Source organism: Plectrocnemia conspersa, unplaced genomic scaffold (assembly GCF_051122295.1).
Source record: "Plectrocnemia conspersa isolate PC_06_02 unplaced genomic scaffold, ASM5112229v1 ptg000014l, whole genome shotgun sequence".
NCBI classification, from domain to species: domain Eukaryota; kingdom Metazoa; phylum Arthropoda; class Insecta; order Trichoptera; family Polycentropodidae; genus Plectrocnemia; species Plectrocnemia conspersa.
This window is the reverse complement of record NW_028277178.1, coordinates 793,047-818,211: the sequence shown is the minus strand read 5'-3', so window position 1 is coordinate 818,211 and position 25,165 is coordinate 793,047. Positions and strand designations below refer to the sequence as shown.

At 26.9% G+C, this 25,165-nt stretch overlaps 2 protein-coding genes across 6 annotated transcripts in view; one reads left to right on the top strand and one right to left on the bottom strand.

Annotated features, from left to right (window-relative positions):
- The window catches only part of Pde1c (Phosphodiesterase 1c), a 228,950-nt gene that overhangs the window by 139,018 nt on the left and 64,767 nt on the right, over window positions 1-25,165 (top strand). The gene's annotated exons all lie outside the window — the stretch shown is intronic.
- Window positions 4,000-21,122, bottom strand: LOC148225920 (maltase 2-like). Its single transcript, XM_088203183.1, has 12 exons — window positions 21,096-21,122; window positions 14,189-14,346; window positions 13,603-13,782; window positions 10,235-10,392; window positions 9,835-9,960; window positions 8,472-8,728; window positions 6,658-6,856; window positions 6,479-6,586; window positions 6,148-6,301; window positions 5,661-5,856; window positions 4,471-4,614; window positions 4,000-4,391 (listed from the first exon to the last, which is right to left on the bottom strand). Exons 2-12 carry the CDS (start codon window positions 14,340-14,342, stop codon window positions 4,328-4,330), a joined length of 1,740 nt encoding a protein of 579 aa, XP_088059309.1. The 5' UTR covers window positions 14,343-14,346; window positions 21,096-21,122; the 3' UTR covers window positions 4,000-4,327.

Sequence of the window (25,165 nt, the reverse complement as noted above, 5' to 3'; positions counted from 1 at the left end):
ATTGTCGTGTAAGAGAATTGCACCATCCGATTAAATAGTGTGGAGACTAAACTTTACAGTTCTTGGACCATTTTTTTAATAATAATATATAGTTTAGCTATATTGAGAATTAGTAATTTTCTAGAGTTAAAAATAGATGTAGCGCAGATTACCGAAAAGTATAATTAAAAATATTTAATTTAGAGCTTCATTTTTGTTTTACTATTGTCTAATATTTTAATATAGTAGTATGTAACAGTAGTATTAAGGAATCGACTCATTTTATTGCGTAAATGAAGCAGAATAAACTACATAACGGCTTTTTTGTTTTCGTTCAATTCATGCGGCACTCATTTGTCCAGCTATTTAAATATTTAATTGCTGCATAACTGATGTTATATTAACGTAAAGCACGCTCTTGAATTTTCGTGCGTGGTTCTAATTTAATTAACGCTTTTAATTTTGAAAAAGCATACCTATGATTTTCTTTCTCTTTCAGCTTTTCTTCTTATTACTATTTTTTAAGACACAATTACACACATTACAATGTACGTTCCTTAACAGTGCCAACACTAAAAGTATTTTATAGTGTGAAATAAATTTATTGTTTTAATAACCGTTTTAACTCATATTTATCTAGCCTTGAAATGTCTCAAGTACAAACACATCATCGAGATCGCAACGGATCAGCTCGAGTCTAAAAAAATTATACTCTTTGTCAATTATTATTTTTTTATTTTCATGTTGAATTTGAATCACAATGGTTTCTGTGTTAATTGTATGATGGTTAATCTACTCCTTCATCTGTTCTTGAAAGACTCTCACTGTGAAAACAAACCTAGTTTTTATAAGCTTAGCTTATATGTTTGATTATAAATTTATCCTCAGTGTGATATTATTATTTCCACAGTAACACAGCTTAATCACAACCGCGCAGTTATAATTGATTTAAAATTTAAACTTTACATATTTGTCGTTCATATACGATCAATTAATCTGTTTAAATCGTAATATGGAATACAAATAGGCTTTATAGATACATATAAAATTAGCGTGTGCCTATTATTGTTCGGCTATTAGGAAACCACAGTTTACATAACCTCATTCGAGTGAGTACACTTTAATGGTGGCAAAGTCCGAGCGCCACTTGAATTTATAAGTCTATAGTTTTCTCTGCTGTGGCAAAGCCGACATTATTAGAAGTGGTGCGCTTTTCTGGCGTAAGTTGCAACCGCGCCCATTTGTTACCGGGTCTTAGGTGCACACGCACCCCCTTGTCCATTCCACCCCTGCAATACAGAAACGAATTAATTTTTTTATTCATTATTACATTTTTTCTAATACCCGTAATCTAAAAAAAAAATCTGGCAAGTTTCAAGGAGCATCAGAAGTTAATGGCCATGGAACGACGCGGGCGGAAACCGCGTTAATGGATATCATTAATATATTAATAATAATTGTATTATTAACTTATAGATAAATCAAGAAAATTAAACTTTTAATAATCAATTTAAGCAAATTATTGCATGACGCTATTTCGGAAAATATTTATAACAATAAATAGTTACATAAATAGGTCCTTTCAATTAAACTAAAATATTGCTAGTCTTAAAATAATCGACTAATCGCCGATGTTGCCATAAAGAAACACGAGAAGTGCCTATGTAATTGCCTATTGGCCAACATTATCCCCAGGGGGTCGTAAAGCATCTACCCTTCGACGTTATATCACGTGATAGAGGGTGTTCCTGGCGAGATAATTATCGCGAATTATCACTCGGTAAATATAGGCTTCGCGTTAAAATGTGCATGTGTACGCTTTATCCAGAAAACACTTCTTATGAATGAAAATAGTTAGTGTATGTGCGATACAGTAGCAAACCATAATTTTAATATTTTTTTAAATAAATATTTTTAAAAACAAAAAAAAAATATTATTTTAAATTGAATTTATTAAATGATCTAAAATTAATTTTAAAACTCTTAAATAAGCATTTAAATTATTTACCTTTTTCTGACGATCGTCGCACGCCTCCGCTGTGTGCGCCGGTGCTTCACTAAATACACTGCAGTGGCTTCTTCCACGATAACTCTAATAATAACTGTTAAAAAATATTTATAATAAGCTCTCAAATATTCTTTTTTAATGCGAATATCTTAACTATTAAAAATATGGTGGTTAGGCTTTAAGTTTGAATAACGCCATGAAAAATATTTTTGGCATGCAGCCTATTGTTAAATTAGTATTTCTTCGAAAACTTTAATTAAAACCTTATTCAATTTATTATCAATTACAACTTATTTCTAGCAACGCATATTTTATATAAATACTATCATTTAGTTAAATTTTTAAATATTTAATTACTTTTATTTATTTATTTAGAATACTGTCAAAAATCAAACAAAACCACTAACTAAATATATATAAATCTATATATTTTTCATGGTTAATCCTTAAATAAAGCTATGAATTATTGAGATAATATTTAACCAAAAGGCTGCTAATTATAATCTCAAAAATCGTTATTTTCTGTATACTTAATTTAGATTTAGAATACATTGTCAATCAAATATTTTGATTTGTCGGTCCCTCACTATCATGAATTACCGCAGCTAGTGAGTGTGTATAAATACCGGCTGCTTAACCTTTTATTTTTTAATTCTAAATTAATAATACATAAACAATGATGCAATAATATATATTAAACCAGATACTTAGATAATTAAATTAGATTAACCGTAAAATATGTTTAATTGTAATTTCTCTGTGCAATAAGCAATGTTTGTCAAAAAAAAAAACAGTAGATATCATGAAGTGCTAAAATAATAAATGTCCTACTTAGTATATTTTTAATTTCTGTTATTTTTATTATATAATTATATTATACATCATTTTCATAGCACAATGTTTTTTTTATTAATAAGAGAAAATAGAGCCATAAAATAAAATATTTATATTGCAATGGAAAATTAGCGTTTTTTATGTAATATATATACTAAAAAAATTGTATGTACTTTAGAAAACCTATATGTTTTTTAAGCTGTATATTTGCTATAAATATTATAAAAGTAAAGTTGTTACCATCAATGTCAAATTTATGACACTTAGTGTCTATTATATTTCCTGTATTGACTTTATAAAAATAAAATGGCACACGTCAGCTGATTCTCTCGACGATATCGATTTTCAATTCGCCCCACTTCAATCAGCGCCCCAGGCTAATGCCCATACTGCACGCCCTCATCATTCCACAGTCGCTGAGATATAGGTATATAATAAACACGCAGTGAGATTCAGTCAGTGGCAAAATGCAAATTTTCACATTTGCATCGCGCATTTAAATGCATATGTAAGCTACTCTTATCGCGTATTATTCACTTAGTGTGGCATCGGATAGTTGAAGAAGCCTTATCGGTCGATGATGGAGTATCAAGCGAGCGATGCTCAACAATTTCGCATTTGTGTGTAACGCTGTATAATATATGTGCAGAAAAGCTCATTTCGTTTTAAACAATGGCGGTTTAAACACAAATCGTATAACGCCCATTTTGTGGTTTATTACTGGTAGCGTGGAATGTTATGTACTATGTGTTCTATGTGAAGTTTATTCAAATACGGACGTAAGCGTGTGGAAAAGGCCCTTTTCAAATTTATGCACTGAATAGGATTTACAAACTTGTACACCTTCTGTAGTGTATGTGCATTTTATATTACTGTGTGCACAACATGTTTCGTTCAGCGCAGGATAACATTTTCGATATATAAATAACTATACTTTATTTGCGTTAACACAGTCAGTTCAAGAGCTTTTATAGAGAATTCAAAATAAATCAGGAATATTTAAATAAACAACTTGTTATTATATGGTAGCTAAAATAATTAAATAAAAATTAACAGTTATTATAATATATATATAACAGTTATTACAATATAATTTTTAATAACTTAAAACAATTTTCTGTATCGATGTATATTTTTTTTACAAACTATAAATTAAAAACATATATACACTTAGATAAGTTTATTATATATATTCACAACGTTTTTTTTTACAAAAAAAATATGATTTTTACATATTAGTTGTTTATTACAAATTTAATAAATATTATTTTAAAGCAACGAAATTAATATGTTATAAAAATCATATGTTGAATGTAAACATGAAAACACTTTTTTATACAATATTTTCTATCCGCACAACCATTAATCATGATACAAAAATATTTACACTCTCCCATATGGTATATTCAAATCATATCGACTAAAAATAATAATCACCGCTGCCGTCGGTAAAAAAGCGAATAAATTTACATTTAAATCGCTGCTTCTAAAACATATATAATAAATTTATTGTCTTAGGACGAGCGCTTCAAAAGGACTGAGGATTAAATTTTTTCCATCGACATCGTCCCTGTAAATATTGTTAACGAATATTAATTTTGTGTATTTTATGAATATTAATATAAACATGCTAAGAGAATATTCATTACGAGATATTACGGCCAGACTGTATACTCGAAACAACTACGGTCATCTTTCCTGTTTTCACGTTTTGAAAATATGTCAAATCTACAGTTTGATCCTTCTCGCCTATGTTTATCACAATAACGTAAGTGTCGTATCCAGACAGCGATCTGAAATGATTACAATTTATTATTAAACTGCAGTAACAGCTTATTTTCGTTATTTGTTTATTTGTTACAAATACAATCTTGATTTGATAGGTTTTTACAATTTCGACTATTATAAAAAAATAGTTGAAATATTTAATCTGTAAGTCTGATATGAAAGGAAAACATATTTAATTTAAGTAGTGACAAATTTTGTTGAATGGTTTTTAAAGATCAGTGTAAATTACGTCAGCCTGAATTTAAAAATCGAGAGACTTCGTCAGTCTTCAAAAGACCCATAGAACGACGCGAACGAAAACCGTGTTTCTGTCTTTTTTTATAAAAGTACTCAAGTTTTTACAAATTATTCGTTATGCTGTGGTCAAATTGATTCAGCGAAATAAATTATGCTTAAAAAACTAAATAAAATTTCTAAAGTCCAGATTTGCACTAATTTGCCTTAAATATATACTACAATATTTTATCAAATTTACAGTACATTTTTTTTAGTAAAAAACGCAAATAGAGTTTTTTATTACAAATATATAGAGTATTTAAATAAATATTTTTTATTTACATATACATTATAAGGTATTTTTAATAACATGCATTTTTTTCATATTTTTAGTTATATCTCAAAGATTTACTTTTTTAAACAAAAATTAGCGTTTTGATTATAATATTAATTTAAATTAAACTCTACTTCTAATTACTTGAGATACTTTTCTATATCGATTCAATAAAACTAACTTTAAATAATAAATAAATTTATACACTTATACTATATATTTTCAATATGTATACAGTGTATATTTATAATATTCACAATATTTGGCAATAACTATTTTATAGTTGAATTTAATTAAAGTTCATGTATAGACTATAAATTAAAATTCCACTACACAAAAAAATTTTTTGAAAATAAATCCCGTAAAAATTAGCATTAATATATTTTCCCTAAAATATACTATTTACTCGACAATATTTTTTTTTCATTTTATTATTGTGACAAAAGTGCAAATTTGCTATATAAAAATAAATTTACAAAATATACATAATTCAAAGCTTACCTTTCGAAAGCAAACACATGATCGTTGAAAGCTACAGACGTATATCTACCGTGGCTGAAAGTAGGCAAAGACCTTAAACCGGCGCAAGTCGTATACACCTTATAGTTGCTTCTTGCTGCAAGTTTTTGAGCTTTCAAATTTAATCCTTCGTAATTCGGATTAACTGGCAACCATGTTTGATCGCCGTCGGAGAAACCTGAAATAAGTATTATATATCAAATTCGTTTAATCTCGTTTCTCATAACATGATATTTGAAACTCGAAGAAAAACATTTACAATATTATTTCTCTCTTTATAAAATAGAAAAGTAATTTCCCACAAATCCATTTCCTTTCGGTTTTCTTTAATATATTTTTTTTCTTATTCCAATATATTAATCAGTATGTTCGTACTTTATATTAAAGATTATATATATTTTTAATTAGCACAAACATGGTGTGCTAATTTTTATTTATGGATTTACTATGTCGTATTTAGCATATTTACCAGCGTTTTTGTCATCACTCCATTGGAACGGAGTCCTAGCAGGATCTCTCGACGATTTCCAATAATTGATCGGATCATCCGTGTTGCAAGCTTGAGGATCCTTTGTCTCCTCCCACGTGATGTTATTATTATTGAGCATTCCGATCTCTTCCCCCTGAAATCAACGATGAAAAGCTCACGTACACAATATATTTATATAACGCACAAAAGGGTATCGATAGCTCAGATTCCCTTTTTACGTCTTTATTTCGTTCGCTTTGAGAATAATATTTCAGACAGCTTATCTCGTAGCATTTTATTCTGCCGTTTCGAAAAGGTGGCGTATTCTTACGTTGTACGTGACTCCCGCCCCTGGGAGCAAAAGGACCATCATGTTCAGACCGTCTATCCTCTCTGGTCCGTATCTGGTCCCAACCCGCCATTTGTCGTGGTTTCCTATCTTTGGCGAGATAAATATTGCGTTACGCTAGGGGATTAGTACTGATTGTTTTATTTTTGTCCTTCACCCACCACCCAGTTGGCAGTCTTCCCCAAGGGCATGTAAGTCATCCACTTATCCGTGAAGAACTTCATGTCCTTAGCTGTCGAGTACTCGTTGACGTTTTCGATCAAAGCGAAGTTGAATGGCATGTGGCAACCCTCACTCGTTTCGTTTCCGAAATATTTCATCGAATTTTTGACGTCGGTGTAAGCTTCGATCATCATTACCCTGAAATAAATTTAACAATCACACTAAATTTTATCATGATACTATACTTTTCATTTATGTATCGTAATGATTATGATATTAAAAAATAAATCTATAATTCGCTCAAGTATACAATGACAATCTATACTATAGGTTCGCAAACTTTTTTAGGGCTCGGCGGGATAGAAGGTAAAATTTCAATGTTTTTTCTTACTATTTTTCATTGTTCTCTTTGAATCATATGCTATCTGAAACAAAGGCTAATTTTCAAAGCCATTCAGTACTTGATAAAAATTACTTAAGTTGGGTTTTTTCGTTAAGAAGAATTTTATTCGTTCTTTTGAGTTTAAAAAATCGCAAGAACACATTACCATGATTTTGCTATATGGTAGAGCAAGTTAAGATATTAGGCTTCCATTTCTAATATAAAAGTCATGAAAAAAAACAAAACTGGTTCAATACCACATGATAGATTGAGATTAGGGTTCGCAATACCGGTAATACCGATATTGGGGCTAAAACTGATTTTATTTTATAAATCTGTACACTTTTTTAATAAAAGCGATATCTTCATAGCTTAAAACTATGATGTTCTTTTTGCTTGAAAGCAGAAGAAAAAAATTAAATTATGGTAATTGTAGTGTTTTCGTCGTAGAATATCAAAGTATTTTATAATATTCACTTAAAAATGTATAACTTAAATTTAATTAACGTTTAACATGGGTAGAAATAAATAAATAATAATGAAATATTCTAATATAAATATTAAATGTGAAATAATTATAATAAAAATATATAAATAAGTCACTATTTAATCACATGATCATCAATCGCATAAATCTGAACTTAAAAAAAAATATCGAATTTTGAAGAAACAGATTCCCAATTTGTTATTTACATTTTAAATTCAATGTGAAGCAAACTAGTAACTTGCTTAGTTATATAATTTTTTAATAATAGTTATTTAATATTATTATTTTACCTAACCCTTTATTTATTCACTATTGCACAATATGTATTTGTTATAATTTAACGTAGCGCGCCTTAAAAAAACGAGGATTTAACAAGGTCATAGTGAATTAAAAGAAAAATTATTAAAATCAGTTGTTTTGCTATTAAATTGCCTATTGATGTTACGCACAATGTGCTCTACATATCTAGCAACTTTCTCAATAAAAACGAGCATTCCTTATCATCAAATCCAAAAAATTAATATTCTTACATATCTAAGAATAGCTTCATTTCCTCTATAACATTTTTACCTGACTTCGGTGTAAAAAATAATTCGTTTTATCAGCGAATTATTTTCTATATTTAATCTATATTTAATATATATCCATAATTATCTATATTTAATTAAATTTAATTTCTTTATCCGACTATGGATTGACCCGCGACCGTCCAAGAAATAATTAATCCGGTACGCCCTATGAAACATTTTTCCACCCCTGATATAAACACTAAAAAGGTTTACCTTAATCTTTCTTAAGCTTGCAACCATTTTTCGTAGCATGTCGCAAAATAAAGTTTCATAATATTTATATTTACATATATCATTTTATTCATTTCCGAAAGTTTTCTTCGCCCACGCCTTTGAGAACCGATGAAAAAATAATTTGAAAGTCTTTTCACGCACCTGGTAATCCCGTCGATCTGTGTGAATTCGTCCAAAACTTTCCTCCATTCGTAAACCATCCAATAAGTGTCTTCAATGTCCTTGGTATAGATGTGATCTAAATAGCCGTAATCGTCGGGACCCTGTCCCGGATTTCCCGTCAAAGGCTCGTCAGGATAAAAACCATCAAAGTCGTCCTTGTTTACCTCGAAGAGATGATTCACCGCATCTATTCGAAATCCAGATACTCCCTTTCTCAACCAGAATCGTAATACGTTCTAGAATGTATATAATAGAATATAATATAATTAACACGCAAAAATATTAAGCCTGAACACAGCTTCGTCTAGAATGGATGTGAATCAAAAAGCACATATGAAACAATTAATATTTCACGCTTTTAATTTATTGTTCAAATCAAAATTGCATCCACCGTTCTTGGAATGTTGGCATTCTAAGTAAGCCAAAAATTTTATAATTACAATTTAACGACACAGCAATTTAAAAAAAATCAACTTTCACTATACAGAAAGTATTTTATATTAAATTTATATTATTTTTGTATGAATGATTCAATTTAGAGCATCTAGATCAGAGGTTCCCAAACTTTTTTGTTTCGTAGACCCCTTGCCATGTTTTTCGGTTTTTGGTAGACCCCCTGCTTGCTTGATATTGATTTTTTGCAAATTCATCAACTTGAAATGTGTTTTTGACAGCTGGTATCTTGCTACTCACTTTGAAAGATTTCTACTATCTGTGTATGTGGATTATTCCATTCATTGAAAGCCAAAAATAAAGTCACCCACATTTACATCAGATGTAAATGTGGGTGTGGGATCCCCAATTTTATTTTTCACTGACATGGACCCCTTGCAGGTCGTCGTCAACCCCTAGGGGTCGATATAGACCACTTTGAGAATCACGGTGGTATATCATTATGTGCAGGTTTTTACAAGTTCAAAATGTATTGCGACCACAAAGCGAATGCCTACATCCTACAACTTACACAATTTTATAAACATATATAATAATTTTTTTACTTCATAGGTACTTTTATAAATAATGTATATGTCTTTATTTTATAAGATTATAATGTAAGTAGATAGGTACTATCAGTGGTTGTTGAGATCCACTTCAGTGGACCCCCATTTTATTTCATGGACCACCAAATTTTTTTTTGGCTGACGTAGACCCCTTGCAGGTTATCATAGACCCCTGCGGGTCGATATAGACCACTTTGGGAATCACTGATCTAGATGAATCGATATATTTATTCAATATTCATAAAATTAGGTCATATATAAGAATGAATATTATGTATAATATTTTTTATGTTGATTCCGAGTAAAACAGATATTCATCACAAGTTATTTATATTACATACCTTCATCTCTTCGATGACAGCCGGATTCCTGTAGTTGAGGTCAGGTTGTTGCTTTACAAACTGATGGAAATAGAATTGATCCCTCTCCGGACTGTATTCCCAGGCAGATTTGCGGAACACGCTCACCTGAAATTCATTCACACATCACATTGATTAGTCCTCAATTGTCCTAACTCGATCAAAGGCCCCTAAGCTTCAAAGGGCCGTTTCTTATTGTTTATTTTTAATTGTGCGTGCACTCTGTAAATTGCTTTCTGCTCAATGATTCAGTTAGAGCGTAACTTCTCGAAAATCAATACTGTTCTCTTTTATAATTCACTCGCAATCATACGGTTGTTCTTGTGTTTGTTAACTGAGCCGTTCATAAAAATACGCGAAGGGACTAATTAATTTAGTATACCCAATTGTTAGGTGGAAGCCTATTCCCTTTTTCGTCAGTGCGTCCGTCGTCCCAGATGTACCAGTCAGCATATTCGCTACTCTTGTTTAAGGAATTCTTGAACCATTCGCATTCGTCACTGGAATGATTCGGCACAAAATCCATGATGATCCTGATACCTAATGAAATGATTTAAATAATGTATTTATATCACAGTTACAAATTTTAAGGATATTCTGAAATAATATCAATTCTCTACAATCTCATATCTCGAATATTAAAAAATATGTAAATATGTATTTTTTATGGTAATTGCAAGATAATAAAATACATTTAGTCTGATTTTAAATAAAAATATTTCGCAAACAGTTTTAATTCTGCAAAAAATAATATTAAGTAACAAACTTTAGTATACATATTTTCTTAGAAATCGATTTACATGATTTATGTTTTTCTACAAAATTAATTTCTAATAATATTTTTATATTTGCCTATAATTAAATTAGATGCGTAATTTAATAATTATTTTTTAATTGTGTATATGTATTAATTACACTTCTCTAATTAATTTTATTTTTGCCATAATATACATTTTTAAAAATCATTGATTTTATTGTGCAAAATTTTTGCTCTAAATCGTCGTTTTGCTATAATAAAATATGTCATTATTATTTTTAATTAGATGTTTCTATACATATTTCAGCTACTAAAATTCTAGATTATATTAATGTTAAAAAGAGATAACAAAAATTTTCAATACAAAATTAAAAAAAAAACTTTTCACCCTTTATTTCTGTAATATTATATAAAGACACAATAGTGCCAAATAAATGCCAACAAAATATTTGCCACAAAAAAAGTTTTTTTTATATTTTAGATGTAAATTTTTATATACAATATAAAAAAATATATTTTATATTGTAATCATTTTAAATTGCATTTTTTAAATATACTTTTAAACAGAATACAACTTTTTTATGATATAATAGTATTTGAAGCAAAAATAGATATTATATATGATATAAAAAATATATATTGTATTACATAAAAAATAATTAATAGGGAAATAGCTAAAGAAAATATTTATTTAATTAGTTTTTCCTAATAATGCATTGAAAGTTATATTAAAGCTCCTAATAAATAATCTTTCCTTCGTTCTTATAATATTAAATTAAAGCGTTCCAGAGGGCAAATACTATATTTAAATATAATAATTAAACTAAGTTTATATAATACATAACATTATTGTGTATATAATAAATAATATAATATATGTAAATACTAAATGTATTTAAGGCTGAATTTTGGACTATAAACCTTTAAAATATATTAAGTTTGTATTATCAAATTTGATGGAAAATACACACGATTTTAAAATTTTATTTTAAAAATGCATAATACAAATAATACAACTGTACAAATGTATTTTTGCTAATTAGGTAAAATTGCTCGTTTATTTATAAAAATTCTCTGCAATCCAAAAAACTGTTTAGATAGCGTTATTTATTTTTTGCGAAAATTATTGGTTTCCACAATTTTTGCTTTAAAAATTTATTGCATTTTCCTTAATATTATATAAATCATAGAACAAACTTTTTATAACATAGTTGTGCTTTGAGTTAAACATTATAATAGAGTAAAAAAAGTTTTTAGATAATGTAACTTGGATTTATGATTTTTTTTCAAAAATTATTGATTTTTACCATTTTTGCTTTTTCAAAAATTTGCATTTTCTTAAATATTATGTAAATTATAGTACAAGCTTTAAATAACTAATAATAGAAAAAAACTTTTTAGTTAACGTAACTTATATTTATGATTTGTTTGCTAAAATTATTGGTTTTTACCATTTTTGCTTAATAAAATATTGCATTTTCTTGAATAGTACATAAATCATAATACAAGCTTTATATAACATAGTATTATTTTGAGTTAAATATTATAATATAAAAAAATATATTAACTACAAAAATTGCTTACTTTATTCGATAAACTGATTCCTTTTTCTTAAATTTTTATTAACTAACTTTTAGGAGCAAGATTAAATGTTTATTATTTGTTCTAATGATAACTTTCAAAGGAAAATTAAAATTAAAATAAGTTTATATTGTAAATAACATTATTTGTTTATAAAGTGAATTATAAGTTTTAACTGCAGGTTTATTACATTCATAAGTTATTTACATTAAGTATATGGTAACGACAATATATGCTAATGTAAATTGTTTTGCTGTTTCACGATAAAAAAATATTTTTAGAAAATATTTACAGCCTATTATTTATAATTATAGTAATACAATTTTTAATAGTTATATATAAAGATTTGATTCAGATTTGATTTTGTATCATCCGTTCGTTAAATAGTATATAAAGATTTTTTGATTACCAAATATTTTTTTGATAAGAAATATAAATAGCTTATTACATTATTAGTTTATATGATGAATTATTATAAACAAATTGCAGTTTCGTGATTGATAAACTATGATATGTTGTAAATAATAATGATATTTAAAGTTTTGACTTTGGTAAAGTTTACATTGCAGAATTTGCTGTTAAATATATGTATGTACATCGTATTCTTATCATTTTTTCTCTAAAATTATATAAAGACAATCTGATAGGTTGAACATAAAAATTGCACAACAAAATATTTGCCGCATCAATAAGATAGTCCAGTTTATATTAAAATATTCTCTCAAATCGCTAAAAAAAATCTTTAATTGTATTTAAATACATTTTATTAAACTATGATTAATATGATTAGTATTAAATAGCAGATTAGTGTTTTATTATAGTTAGTCAAATCTTACTTTTTTATAGTAAAAGATATTTTCTCAATTTTAAAATATATTTTTCATGTTCATGACGTTCATCTTTATTTTTTAGTAATTTATGTGCTCAAATATTTTTAAAGAACTTGTTGTGCTAAATTTTTTTCTTAAATAAAATAATCTGTTCATATGATTATACAGAGTTATGTTTTTTGGCTCCCATTTTAATTGTTTTTTTTTATTGGAAAATGTTGATTATATTAACAATTTTAACAAAATTATCTCGTTATTTTAATATTTTAAAATTTTTGCTAGCATAGTTTTTTTAATCTTATTATCTGACACATATCATGATCTAAAATAAGTATTATACGTTTTTTGAGGCAAACTGTATAATATAATATACATTAAAAATTTAAGCGCTTAACTCACAATGAGTCAGTATTTGGCACATTCTATTTTTAAAAATTGCTTATTTATCTTTGTATATCTTGCAGCATATGCATTTGTATACAGGTTTAATAAACAGTTTAAATCCATTTTTTACAAAAAATAATATAAATGTAGTAAATATTTTACCGAATCATTCATTTCCTACATTAATAAATCACTTACCAAGTCCGCTGGCTACTTTGACCATTTCTTCGAAATCTGCCATGGTTCCATATTCGGGGTTAATGTCGTAGAAGTCGGAAATGTCGTATCCAGAGTCGAACTGGGGTGATTTATAAAACGGCGACAACCAAGTTGCTCCGACTTTGGAATCTTTTAAGTGCTGCAACCTGCCAGTGACACCTGTCGTCAAGAAAACATCAAAATTGTTAAATTTCAATATTAAATCACTTTTTTTAGAACAGCTACCTTTCGAGTTTATTTTTCAATTACTTTGAGATCATAATTACCCACCATCCCTTTGTCACGACTGAGCAATATTAAAGCATTAATTTTAAGCAAAATAAAAATATAATATTACTGACTAACTAGAGGAAATAAATAAAAATTTATTACTACTTGTGGTAGCTCAATTTATATGTAAATGTATATAAAAATTGATCGCTATATTTTCATACACATATATTTTTCTAGCATATGTAGCTATATATTCTATACAAGTATTTGAGAAACATAGTTATATGAATTAAAGCTCTGTGATTAAATTTTATATTTAAAATATTATGCTAATTGCAAATATTTTACATACCTTTTAAATCTCCAATTCCATCACCATCACTATCTTGGAACGATCTTGGATAAATTTGGTAGAAGATTGTGTCCTGCCACCAATCCAATTTTGGTAATTCTCCATTAGATTGACAAACTATTAAGAGCACAGACAAAAAACCTTTCAGCAGCATTTTTCTGTAAGAAAATCGTTACTAACGTTAGGTCAATACATGTAAGTCTATTTATAACATGCCACTATCGCAATTGATAAACTAGATTATTTTAAATCGATTGTGTAACAAAAAAATTTTTCTCAGGGCAGGGACAAACTGGTTTTACATATGTTAATAAATTTGTTATAAATCTGTTTTTAAAGAATGGTTTAGATTTTTTTTGTTAAATTAAAACATTAATAGTATATAATCCGTCCCTATTTCATCTAAAGCATTTTATCTCAATCAGAATTGCGTTTTTTACATATGTATTTATTTTATTGATGTTTTTATACTGTTCTTGAATTTCACGGTACATTTAATTCATTATTATATGAACCGTGAGTTATAGATAATGACAGTTTTGTCTTTATCTGTAACGTGAGTTGATTGGTTTATTTGGGCACATGACACGTTTCATTCGATTATATGACAAGATGAGCGAATAATTTCAAAGAAAACGTTTATTTGTTTTATATATATATATATATATATATAAGTATATAATAAATAATGTTATACACGTGTGGACAAGGTCGCCGAGAGCGAACCAGTGCCCTGGGAAAACAATGATTCCGGGCCTCATGACAAAAATGGCATTTTATATATTTGTTGACATCATAATATATTTTCTTGAATAAATAATAATATGTACAAGTTAACCCTTTCTATGCTACAAATAAATATAAAAGTCAGCTATGACATATTTTCTGAAAACATATTTTATGCTAAATATTTTAATTTAGCATTAAATAATATTAAAAATATTTTCTCATAATATTTACTTGATAATTAGTCGTGTATTATATTTAATATTTACTCATACAGTTTTTACTATTTTATAAATATATTCTTGAACGGGCCCCGGGAATTTGTCCCATGTGGACATGTGGGCATATGCACCTTAGTGTGTTTTTTAATTTCCATTTCATGATTTATTTGTATATTATATTTTCAATAAAAATTGTTATTTTTTTTTAAATACATGATAGCTGCTCTTTACAATTAAATATATATAATACAACATATAGGCGTAGACCTTTAATAACGATAAAATCTAACGTTTCAAATCTAATAAATAATATAAAATGTTTTCTTCTGAAAATATTTAGTCAAGTTGTCAACCTATTTTCAAATGAATTGAAAATGTCTAGTAGTTTTTTATAGATTAAACCATTTTGACTATCAATGAAAATCCTAAATAATAATGTATAATTTGAACAATTAATTTTTAAAAAAGAATTTTTAAAATCAGAACGAAGCAAAAATAATATTTTAAACCCAAAAAGTAAACTTGTTTATATCACAATAATGCTGCTTTATTTAATTTAAAGACAATAATGTAAGTGCATATAGATTCTTAAAGTTACATAATAAGAGACTGATTGAGTGTAAATTAATGAAAATATATGTAAAAAATATTTTAATGGCATTAGATAAACCTCCATTGCGTTGTGTGTGGCTTACATATTTGTTAAAAAAAAAATTAATTACCACGCCTACAAACGCACCTACGGAATACTTATTATACAAATACAAATAAGTAGCACATGCAAATTGTACCTGACCTATAATTATCTATCATAGCTTTTTTTAATTATTTATGTATGATAATCCAATATTCACATAGTGTATATACACAAGTATTATTATGGATATTTAGTTAGCTAGATACGCATACATATGCATAGAAAAAATATTTTTTAAATGTATTCAAAAAATATTTTTCCATAGCTATATAAAATAATCCGACCATTTAATATATTTAAATGCCGCCGCTTCTCTCTTCGCGACCCTGACTCAACTCTATGTATGTATAGAAATTACAGATGTACCCATGTTAAACTTCACGCATAACTAACATATACGATATGTACGTGTCAATTCAAATTGTTGCACAGAAATAAAATCACAAACTATTATTTAGTAAAAAAAAAAATAGGCACCGCTGACACAAAGCTCATGACAAATAATAATTCTAATCAATAATCACAGATTAGGTTTTCTTAAATTTTCCTTTTCTCATTGATAAATTATTAAAATATACTACATATATATTACATCAATATCACTGATTCACTTAGTAGTTGTTGATTGTGTTTATCTCGTTGTAATGCATTCGATTAATGCCTGTCATGTTGCAGCGAAAGAACAAAAAATATTTTTATTGGCTGATAAATTCATACCTAAGCACTGAAACTACTATATATTAAATTATAAAAATGTAATAGTTCATATTTTTATTTAAAAAGGAGAACAATATAAGTGCCGCATAAAATTTGACAAATACTTATTTTTACTTAGCAATTATATTAGGGACCTCGATGGACTAAAACACAAAGGAGTTTTCGAGTTTGTCAGTTTTAATTGAAATCTGCAAAAGTAAGTTTTGCAATTTATTTATGAAATAAATACATAAATATCTAAAGAAAAATATTAGGTTAATTAATACATTACAGTGAAAATGTGTCAGTAATCGTGTACTGAATATTTATTTTTATTGACATGATTGATATATTATTAAAAAGATTACGTATTTATTTAAGATATATTATATTTAGATAAAACGTATCAAATAGATAGGAATCATTAATATAAATTGTAATGACTTGTTGCAAAATATTCTTGATATATAGAAATAATACTTTGTAGATAATTTACTGATAACATATAAATGATTTAAAAAATATATAATAATACATAGAAAATATTATTTACCATAGAGACGTAAACCAATCATATTTTGAATAGTATAAAATCACAATATAAACATTTAAATTGGTTATTTTGTGACAATATTTTTTTTAGCAAAATGCTAGTTTTCTAATGGCTGGAATAAAATTGTTTTTTACTAGCAATATTATTAATTAATTTTGTTTTATTAAAGCAATTTAAAACACGTATTTCTATACGTATTATGCAAATACATAGAACGTCGCATTAAAGAAAGCGTCATTAGCTTTTATGACTTTGAGTACTTGGAGACTAATAAGAGTGGCTCTAGTTTTGCCACTAGACACTCCACAAAGAAGTGCAAGCTAAGTACATATGCACTCTTCTTATTCACTCTTACATTATTTTAAAATAAAAAGACGAGAATATGTTTTTACCTGAGAACAAAAAACTGCACACTTCACTTAAACGTCAGACCGAGACTGAGAAAAAGCCATTATTGCAAATAAGCTACAAACGGATATGTGTAATGAGTAAAATAAATTGTTTCCGCCGATTTCATTGTTTGATCTGCAGCAATCTGACAAATCCATCTAAAATATCGTATAAGACGTAATAAACGTGATTTTATCATGTGAATTATATAATTCTTATTTTTTGCAAATTATATGCAAATTATACATCACACCAAATTTTAACTTGTCATTACATTTTATTAGATATCGTTAGTTTTTTTCTTGCAAAATTTATCATATCCAATCAAATCCATTATTTATTGGACTAAATGATTGTTGATATAAATAGTAAACACATTAATTTAAATTCCCCTAAACTCGCAAATTTAAGAAATAGTTTAAGAATAAAAATCTTTACAAGAAAATCGTGTTCATTGAGGGTTGAATTTAATAAGTTTTTTGCTTGAATTATTTTATAATTTTTGTATCCTTCATTTATAATTGTATTAGATACTTTTATATTTTAAAAAATATGTTGTAGTAATACATATTTTAATAAAAAAAAATGTTTGATGTTTCAATTAATTTTATAATTATTTCACACATTGAGTTAAATTTAATATACATTGAATGGCCATAAAAATTGTATATGTTCAATTAAAATTATATCTGACAGATATTCCTATATTGTTTAGAGTTACATAACACTATGTACACATACGTATAAATTAAATAGACAATTAAATTACAATAAAAGCGTTATAAAAATACTACACAAAATTTGAATCTATAAATATATGTACATGACACACAAAAATATATACAGTTCATACAGTAACATAAATATATATTAGCGTTTGCACATTTAGTACATCGATATTTATGATATGGTAGAAAAAAAAATTATATTTTAATTAAAGGTATTTTTATAAAAATATAAAAAAAATATATATAATATTTTTTTATTTCAAAAATTTGTGTGCAGTTTAAGAATGTGACATAAGGTAATATATATAAAACTTGATTCGAATTAATATAATACAATGAATTATATGAAGTTTTCATTTGAATAAAAAAAATATATAAATGCTTTAACCCTTTAAACGCCAGCGACTTTTTAGTGAGTGGCCTGTAATAATACTCTTAATATCTCTTCTAATCTAATATCTCTTCACGCGTCTGTATCTCTTTCTTTAAATAAATATATAATACTTGGTCCACTGAATAATGTATGTAATAGTACAATACTACTTAATAATTATTAAAAAAATATTTTTTAAATAAATCGTAAACTTATTCCTAAAAGAAAATCGAGAAAAAATAGTCTCGAATATGTCCCGAAAATATTTTTTAAAATATGTAATTTCAGTAAAATCATATTGGAGTACATTTTCACCAATAGAAATATTTTTTACTATTTAAAATATAAATTATCTGATAAGTGCTAGTAAAATCATATAATTTAAAATTTTCTGTATATATATACGTATATTTACATACTTATCATTATTTATTTACATATACAATGTATAAATGTTACAGTGGATATGTATTTTTTTGTGATTTTAAATTTTCACTAGTAATGCCCAAATACATTTTCACCAGTAAATATATATTTATAATAGCGAAAATATAATTGAACTGATATGCTGCTCTAAAATGTCAATAAGCTTAATTTGATAGTTGCGAAACGTAAATTTCTTGTTTAAACCCAAACCTAACCTAATGAAAGTCCTAAAAGGGTATGATCAAAGTATGTTTAAAACAAGTGTTGCTCAAGAAGAGAGCGCAAAAACAATTATATGAGAACAGAAGGCAAAAATTCACGTCAAAAGCAATAAAATCGTGACGGTGACGGCACGATTTTATTGCTTTTGGCGTGGATTTTTGACTTCTGAGAAGGGATAATTGTTTTTGCGCTCTTCTATTAAGCAAAATTCGGTTACGATGTGCTTTAATCGATTCTCACTCTTAATATTGTTAAAAAAATTCTCAATATAAACGCTTCATAATCGAGCGTTTTCACTACGATGGCACGATTTTATTGCTTTTAACCTGGACTGGAAATTCACTAAATTGTAACACTGAGCAGCACAAAAACACGACTAATTATTAAGTAAATAAAAATATCTAAATCCTAAAACTCACTATTTTAATACTCATAATTTGTTTTAATTGTATTTTTTATATTATACTTATGTAATCAACAAGTTATCTAATCTTAATTGCCAATATTTTGTTATATAATTGTGATTAAAATAATATTATTCAAGCTTATCCAAGTGTCTTAATATAATATTTTAAAAATCATCAAAAACAATTTTTTCATAGTCTATCATAATAAATTTGTACAAAAAGTTAACACTTAAATAAATAAATTCACATATAAGTGAGCCATGTAATTCGACATATTTAAATATATTATTTTAAGAACGGAGGATTCAAATTCTAATCTTCACATATATTTTTTAATTTAGCGTCCAAATTTAAAATACAAACATAATCAAGCATAATTAAACAAGTAAAAACATTGAATTGATAGAAAATAATAATGAAATTTCTACAACGTGATTGAAGACTGAAAGAAACAAAATGGCAAACTCAAAACGGTTAAGGTCGCTTTGTTCTAGCTGGCAGCTTGTCTAGAGCTTCTCTCAACCACCATCTCGGGTTACCATGACGACGAAACACACGCACCGATGTAAACATATGGCGAATACAAACACAGCGACTACTAGGTATAAGGTCAAAGGTACCGAATAAACATTTTTCAGACCAAGTGGCGCTCAAAATTTCTAGGAATATAATTATGTATTGGGTTTTGATTCTCAGAACTGCAAAAATAACGAACAACAAAACGTAGAACATTTGAGTAGGAATGCTTGAAAAATTAATGAAGGGTAATAACGATACCAAGAAAATGAGTTTATTAAATTAAGTGGTTTCGGTTTCACGAGCTCAATATAATTTAGTAAGAAAATAATTACATAAGCACTTAATTTTAAAAGATTTTAAAACTCAGTGAACTAATTAAGGTGTAAGCAGTGGTTAATTTATAAAAATATCGATTTTATTATTTTTTTCTTTATTAAGAAAAAACATAACTAAATTTGATTAACATAAATCCATTTTATTTACATTTTGATGTAAGATAATCTTGTGGCTTTCTTGGGTCTGTAATAAAATAAAATAGAGAGGAATTTAAAACCTTATTATAATAAAAACATGATATATTATACCCAGACTTATGTTATTCAACTTTGAAAACCGTCGACTGTGTTGAAGTGGTATCGTAAAATCATGTTCTAAACAGATGGGCATAGATATACAAAATCTTAACATTGCAGTACAAAAAATGTTTCATCCGTGTCTCCAGCTTTTAACCGATAAACGTAGCGAGATGAAGATTCTTGTCTCACGCATTAAGAATTTTAATTGCGATTAGCATTAAATTATTAGCAGATCCATGTACATGAATTTTAAATTTTAAACTAAAATGTATTTAAAATAATATTACATTTTTATTTTACTTTATTGTTAAAAAATCAATTAGCAGCCATCAAAACACAACTGAATTATAAGGTATATTTATAAAAACTCTCACATGTTCTGATCACTCTGATCAACGAGCAATAGCCAACTGTTTTACATCAAACAAAAATCTCTTGTAACGAATTTTGACCTCAAATTGTTAATGCGATAATTGAGGTCAAAAAGTGCGCGTTGGTGTCGGTTTTATGAGTCGAGTCGAATTACTTGGTAATTATTCATATCTGCAAATTACTATCTCATATCGCGTGTGCTTTATACGATACAAAAATATCTATAATTATGTATGCGGTAATTTTTATACATATGAATAAAATACAATGTTTTGTCATAGTAATAGCTAAAGCATAATTAAAAATAAATTTAGATAAATTCACTAGATAGTATAATATGTCGTTATTTTCAACTTTGACATCAATGTTTCATTACAAAAATGCATTAGTATATTATAGTATAGCTGCATATCTAAATACTTGCAAAAAAATAAAGTAGGAGTCCTTTTGTCAAGATCTTTACATTTCTTACTACTATCGGACCTGAGCTATATTTAATAACTGTAATTGCTCAACTAATAGAATAATATAAAAGTTTTAAAAAATTGCCTCATAGCTAGCATTTCTTACTACATTTCAATTTAGACCTTGGGATTACGACCAGAGAAGCTTTCTTATCACTAATATACTAAATCCATAATTTGACAAAATATTAGCCTTTTCACTTCACTCATTTTTGTCGCCTTTGAGTCATCAAGAGTTAACCCGACTCCTGCATAACTCAAAAACTCTATGCTTAACAATACAGCCACGTATATTTTTATGCTCAATATATTTATATGTATATATTGGTATTCATCAAATTATATATTAATAATAAATATAATATATAATATATTTCGCTAGAAAACATCTGCCATATAGCCATTTTGCATCATATTTTCATAGAGTACTCCTTTGACATGAGAAATGTAATTTAATTATTGTTCTCAAAGCATTTTCGTGTTATATAACCAATGCGGCTCTGCACCGTCGCATGTAATTGTGTTTCGCTGTCAGGTGCAATATAGACGGATACACATGCAGTACGATAGCAAAATTGATCACTAAGCTTTTCATCACATCATAGAGCTTTTTATCGTGTGACGGCTACGAACAAAGCTCGTCACGGTTGAAAAATGAGCTGCATCAAACCATAGTGATAAAGTCGTATATCAGATATTGAGTTTTTATCTAATGATTCATTTTTAGATGATTTTTTTCATTTTGAAGTTAATAATATTTATTTTTTATTTCACTCTGAATTATATAGTAGGGTAGCGAGAATAATATACAAATAATAAAGGATATAAAAAAATGTACTGTATCGATTGATAGCTATACTATTCCCGACCTGCTGTGTGGTTTTGGCAAAAAAATGTTTAGACTCTGACTTAATTTCAGCCCTGAAAGGCTATTATTTATTTTCAACCTTTCGTTGAAAACAAATGTTTTCTCATATATATGGAAAGTTATAAAAGTTACTTCCATATAAAAAAATCTATGATCGGAATATACAATTTATCATATATACAAAGACAGAATATCTCGATTTATATGTAATATTACATAACTATATGTAAACCTGAGTGAATTTCAATTAACTTTATCGATTTATTATGATGATATCAAATACAAATCTTGTGGTTGTGAAGGTTTCGAGTAAATTTTAAAGTCTTCAAAGAAACTTAGCGATTTTAAGTTTATCATAGAAGGTTTAGACGTAAATTTGAAGTCTTATTAAGCTTAATTAACTCTCACTAAACTTGCCAGTTACGACTCGGATAAAGACCAATGTTATAATTAGCATGAAGAACCGCATAATACGATTGCTTTATGATAATGCCTCCAATAACAATACAGACTTATTTATATAGTAAAATTATTTCAGATATAAGAAATCAAAGAGTCGTGTCTTATTATACTGGATAAAAATAACTGTTTAAAGTTGATCGTCATTGCAAAAACTACCTTCGCCTATATATACACTTTATAACTAGCTGTCGGTCTCTCACTGTTGTGATGTACCGAAGCTAGCAAGTGTGCGAATACCGGACTCTTAATTTTTTAACTAAAGTTTTTTAATTTACTGCTGTAAATAAATATTTAAACCATTGCGTAGTAAAAAAACTTGCAAATTAAATATGGAGCTAATATTTTTTTGTTACTGTCGATACTTATTTTTCATTATACTCTTTAAAAACATTTATTTTTAATTTATTATCTTAAAAAATATATTTTTAATAAATATTTGTGAATTCTATATAAAAAAGTATACACCTTTTTATAGATACGTATAAATTATTTAATTTAATTTATCTTAATAAAGCAATGCCAATAAGAAACGTCTGTAAATTACTTAAAATATCGATTAGTTTACATCATTACTTAGTATCAAGTTGCTTTCTAGGGAATGTAATTCAAAATAACATCTCAATGTCTAAACAATCTCCTTGTTAATAAACAAAGTATAATATATACATATACATATATATTAGATTTAATTAGGGTAAAGAACTATAGCTTTCTTAAACAAAACATTTAATAATTAACATTGCAAATGTATAACCAGTGTGATTTTGAACAAAAATAATGCAAGCAAAAGGTCACAGTTAATTCGCTTGATATTATTCCTTTAAGTAAATTTTAACAACAACAACAAAAAAGCACTTAATTAAAGCAAGAAATATTTTATTTAATTTTTATGCGTTAAAAAATCAACTGACCGTATTTTTGATACAATTTAACGATTTTTTTTTATTTATTTAGTTTTATTAAAACTATAAAATATATTGCAATAACGATTTTTAATTTTTTTATAGTGTTGCTTTTTATATACTGTCGATTTAATTCTTAAAAACATTTTCGCCATATTTATTGATTCACTTCGACAAAATATTAAATCGGAAAAAAATTCATAATTATATGTTAATAATATTACATTGGTATAAAATAAAGTTTTGCGCTTAAAAAAATTGCTAGAAATATTAATTGAAATATTTGTATTTTATTAAAATCTGTGCTATTGGCGCTTGCGTGCTCTCTTTTTAATTTTTCAGCCCTAAAAATCGGTAAAAAAATATTTATATAGACCAGTTACAGCTGTATTTACTGATAATGTTTACTGATAATAACCCCAGAATTGCTACAAACATTTTTTATTTACAGCTACAAATCAAAATTAACATACATAGAAATAAAAAATCGCATAAATTATTTCTTAACAAAATCAAAATGATTTTACTACGACACTCGTAATATTTTTAATTTGCTGCTCTAAAAGAAAAAAATATGATTCTTTTTAAAATAAATATTTTTTATTAGACATTAAATTGTTAAAATGCAAAAAGGTAATAAATAAATATATTAAAAACCAATAAAAATATATTATTATATTTTGTATTTATACATTCTTATGTACATTTGACCCCCCTAAAGCGTAGAGATTAGGACTTCTTTATCGGGGACTAAGCACCCATACAAAATTTGAGGTTAGGTTCTTTCAACTGTATTTTGTAAATTTAACGAAATCAATAAATCCAATTTGTTTCTTATTTTAATTTTAAATGACATTGTATATAGTTTGCAAACAAGAGCACGTGCCCTATTTTCTTATTGCGTCACGCGCGCGAAGAATGTACTTGATTTTGCGAGTGCCAGGGAAGTCAATTGCAACAGTTTTCAATGTATGTTTTTAAAATGCGTAAGCCTACAATGAATAATTAATAAAACATAAATATCAAACTTTTTCTGCAATATGCTTTATTTTAGAAAGAATACGTAATATTTTAAATGCACTAAAATTTGAATTCTGGTTATAAAGTGTCTTATATCATATATCGAAAAATAGTTTATAATTCATTAATGCGTTTTTAGATTTTTAATTAATATGTATTACATAATTAAATAGTTTTATTATAAAAAAATAGAATGGTTGAAACCCCTTTAAAAGTGTATACATAATGCATTACAAAACGTGTACATTGATTTGCTTGATCCTAATTTTTGTCATAGCTATACAAAAAGAAATATTTTCTTACTGTATCGTGATAAATATCCCTGGAATGTTATAGCGCGGCGGCGTTTTGCCCGT

Excerpts from the sequence above, each read along its gene's own strand:
- LOC148225920 (XM_088203183.1), bottom strand. The coding sequence starts at position 14,342 with ATGCTGCTGAAAGGTTTTTTGTCTGTGCTCTTAATAGTTTGTCAATCT. Across the intron at positions 13,783-14,188 it reads TGGAATTGGAGATTTAAAAG|GTGTCACTGGCAGGTTGCAG; the intron begins GTATGTAAAATA and ends TCTTGACGACAG. Across the intron at positions 5,857-6,147 it reads GAGTGATGACAAAAACGCTG|GTTTCTCCGACGGCGATCAA; the intron begins GTAAATATGCTA and ends TACTTATTTCAG.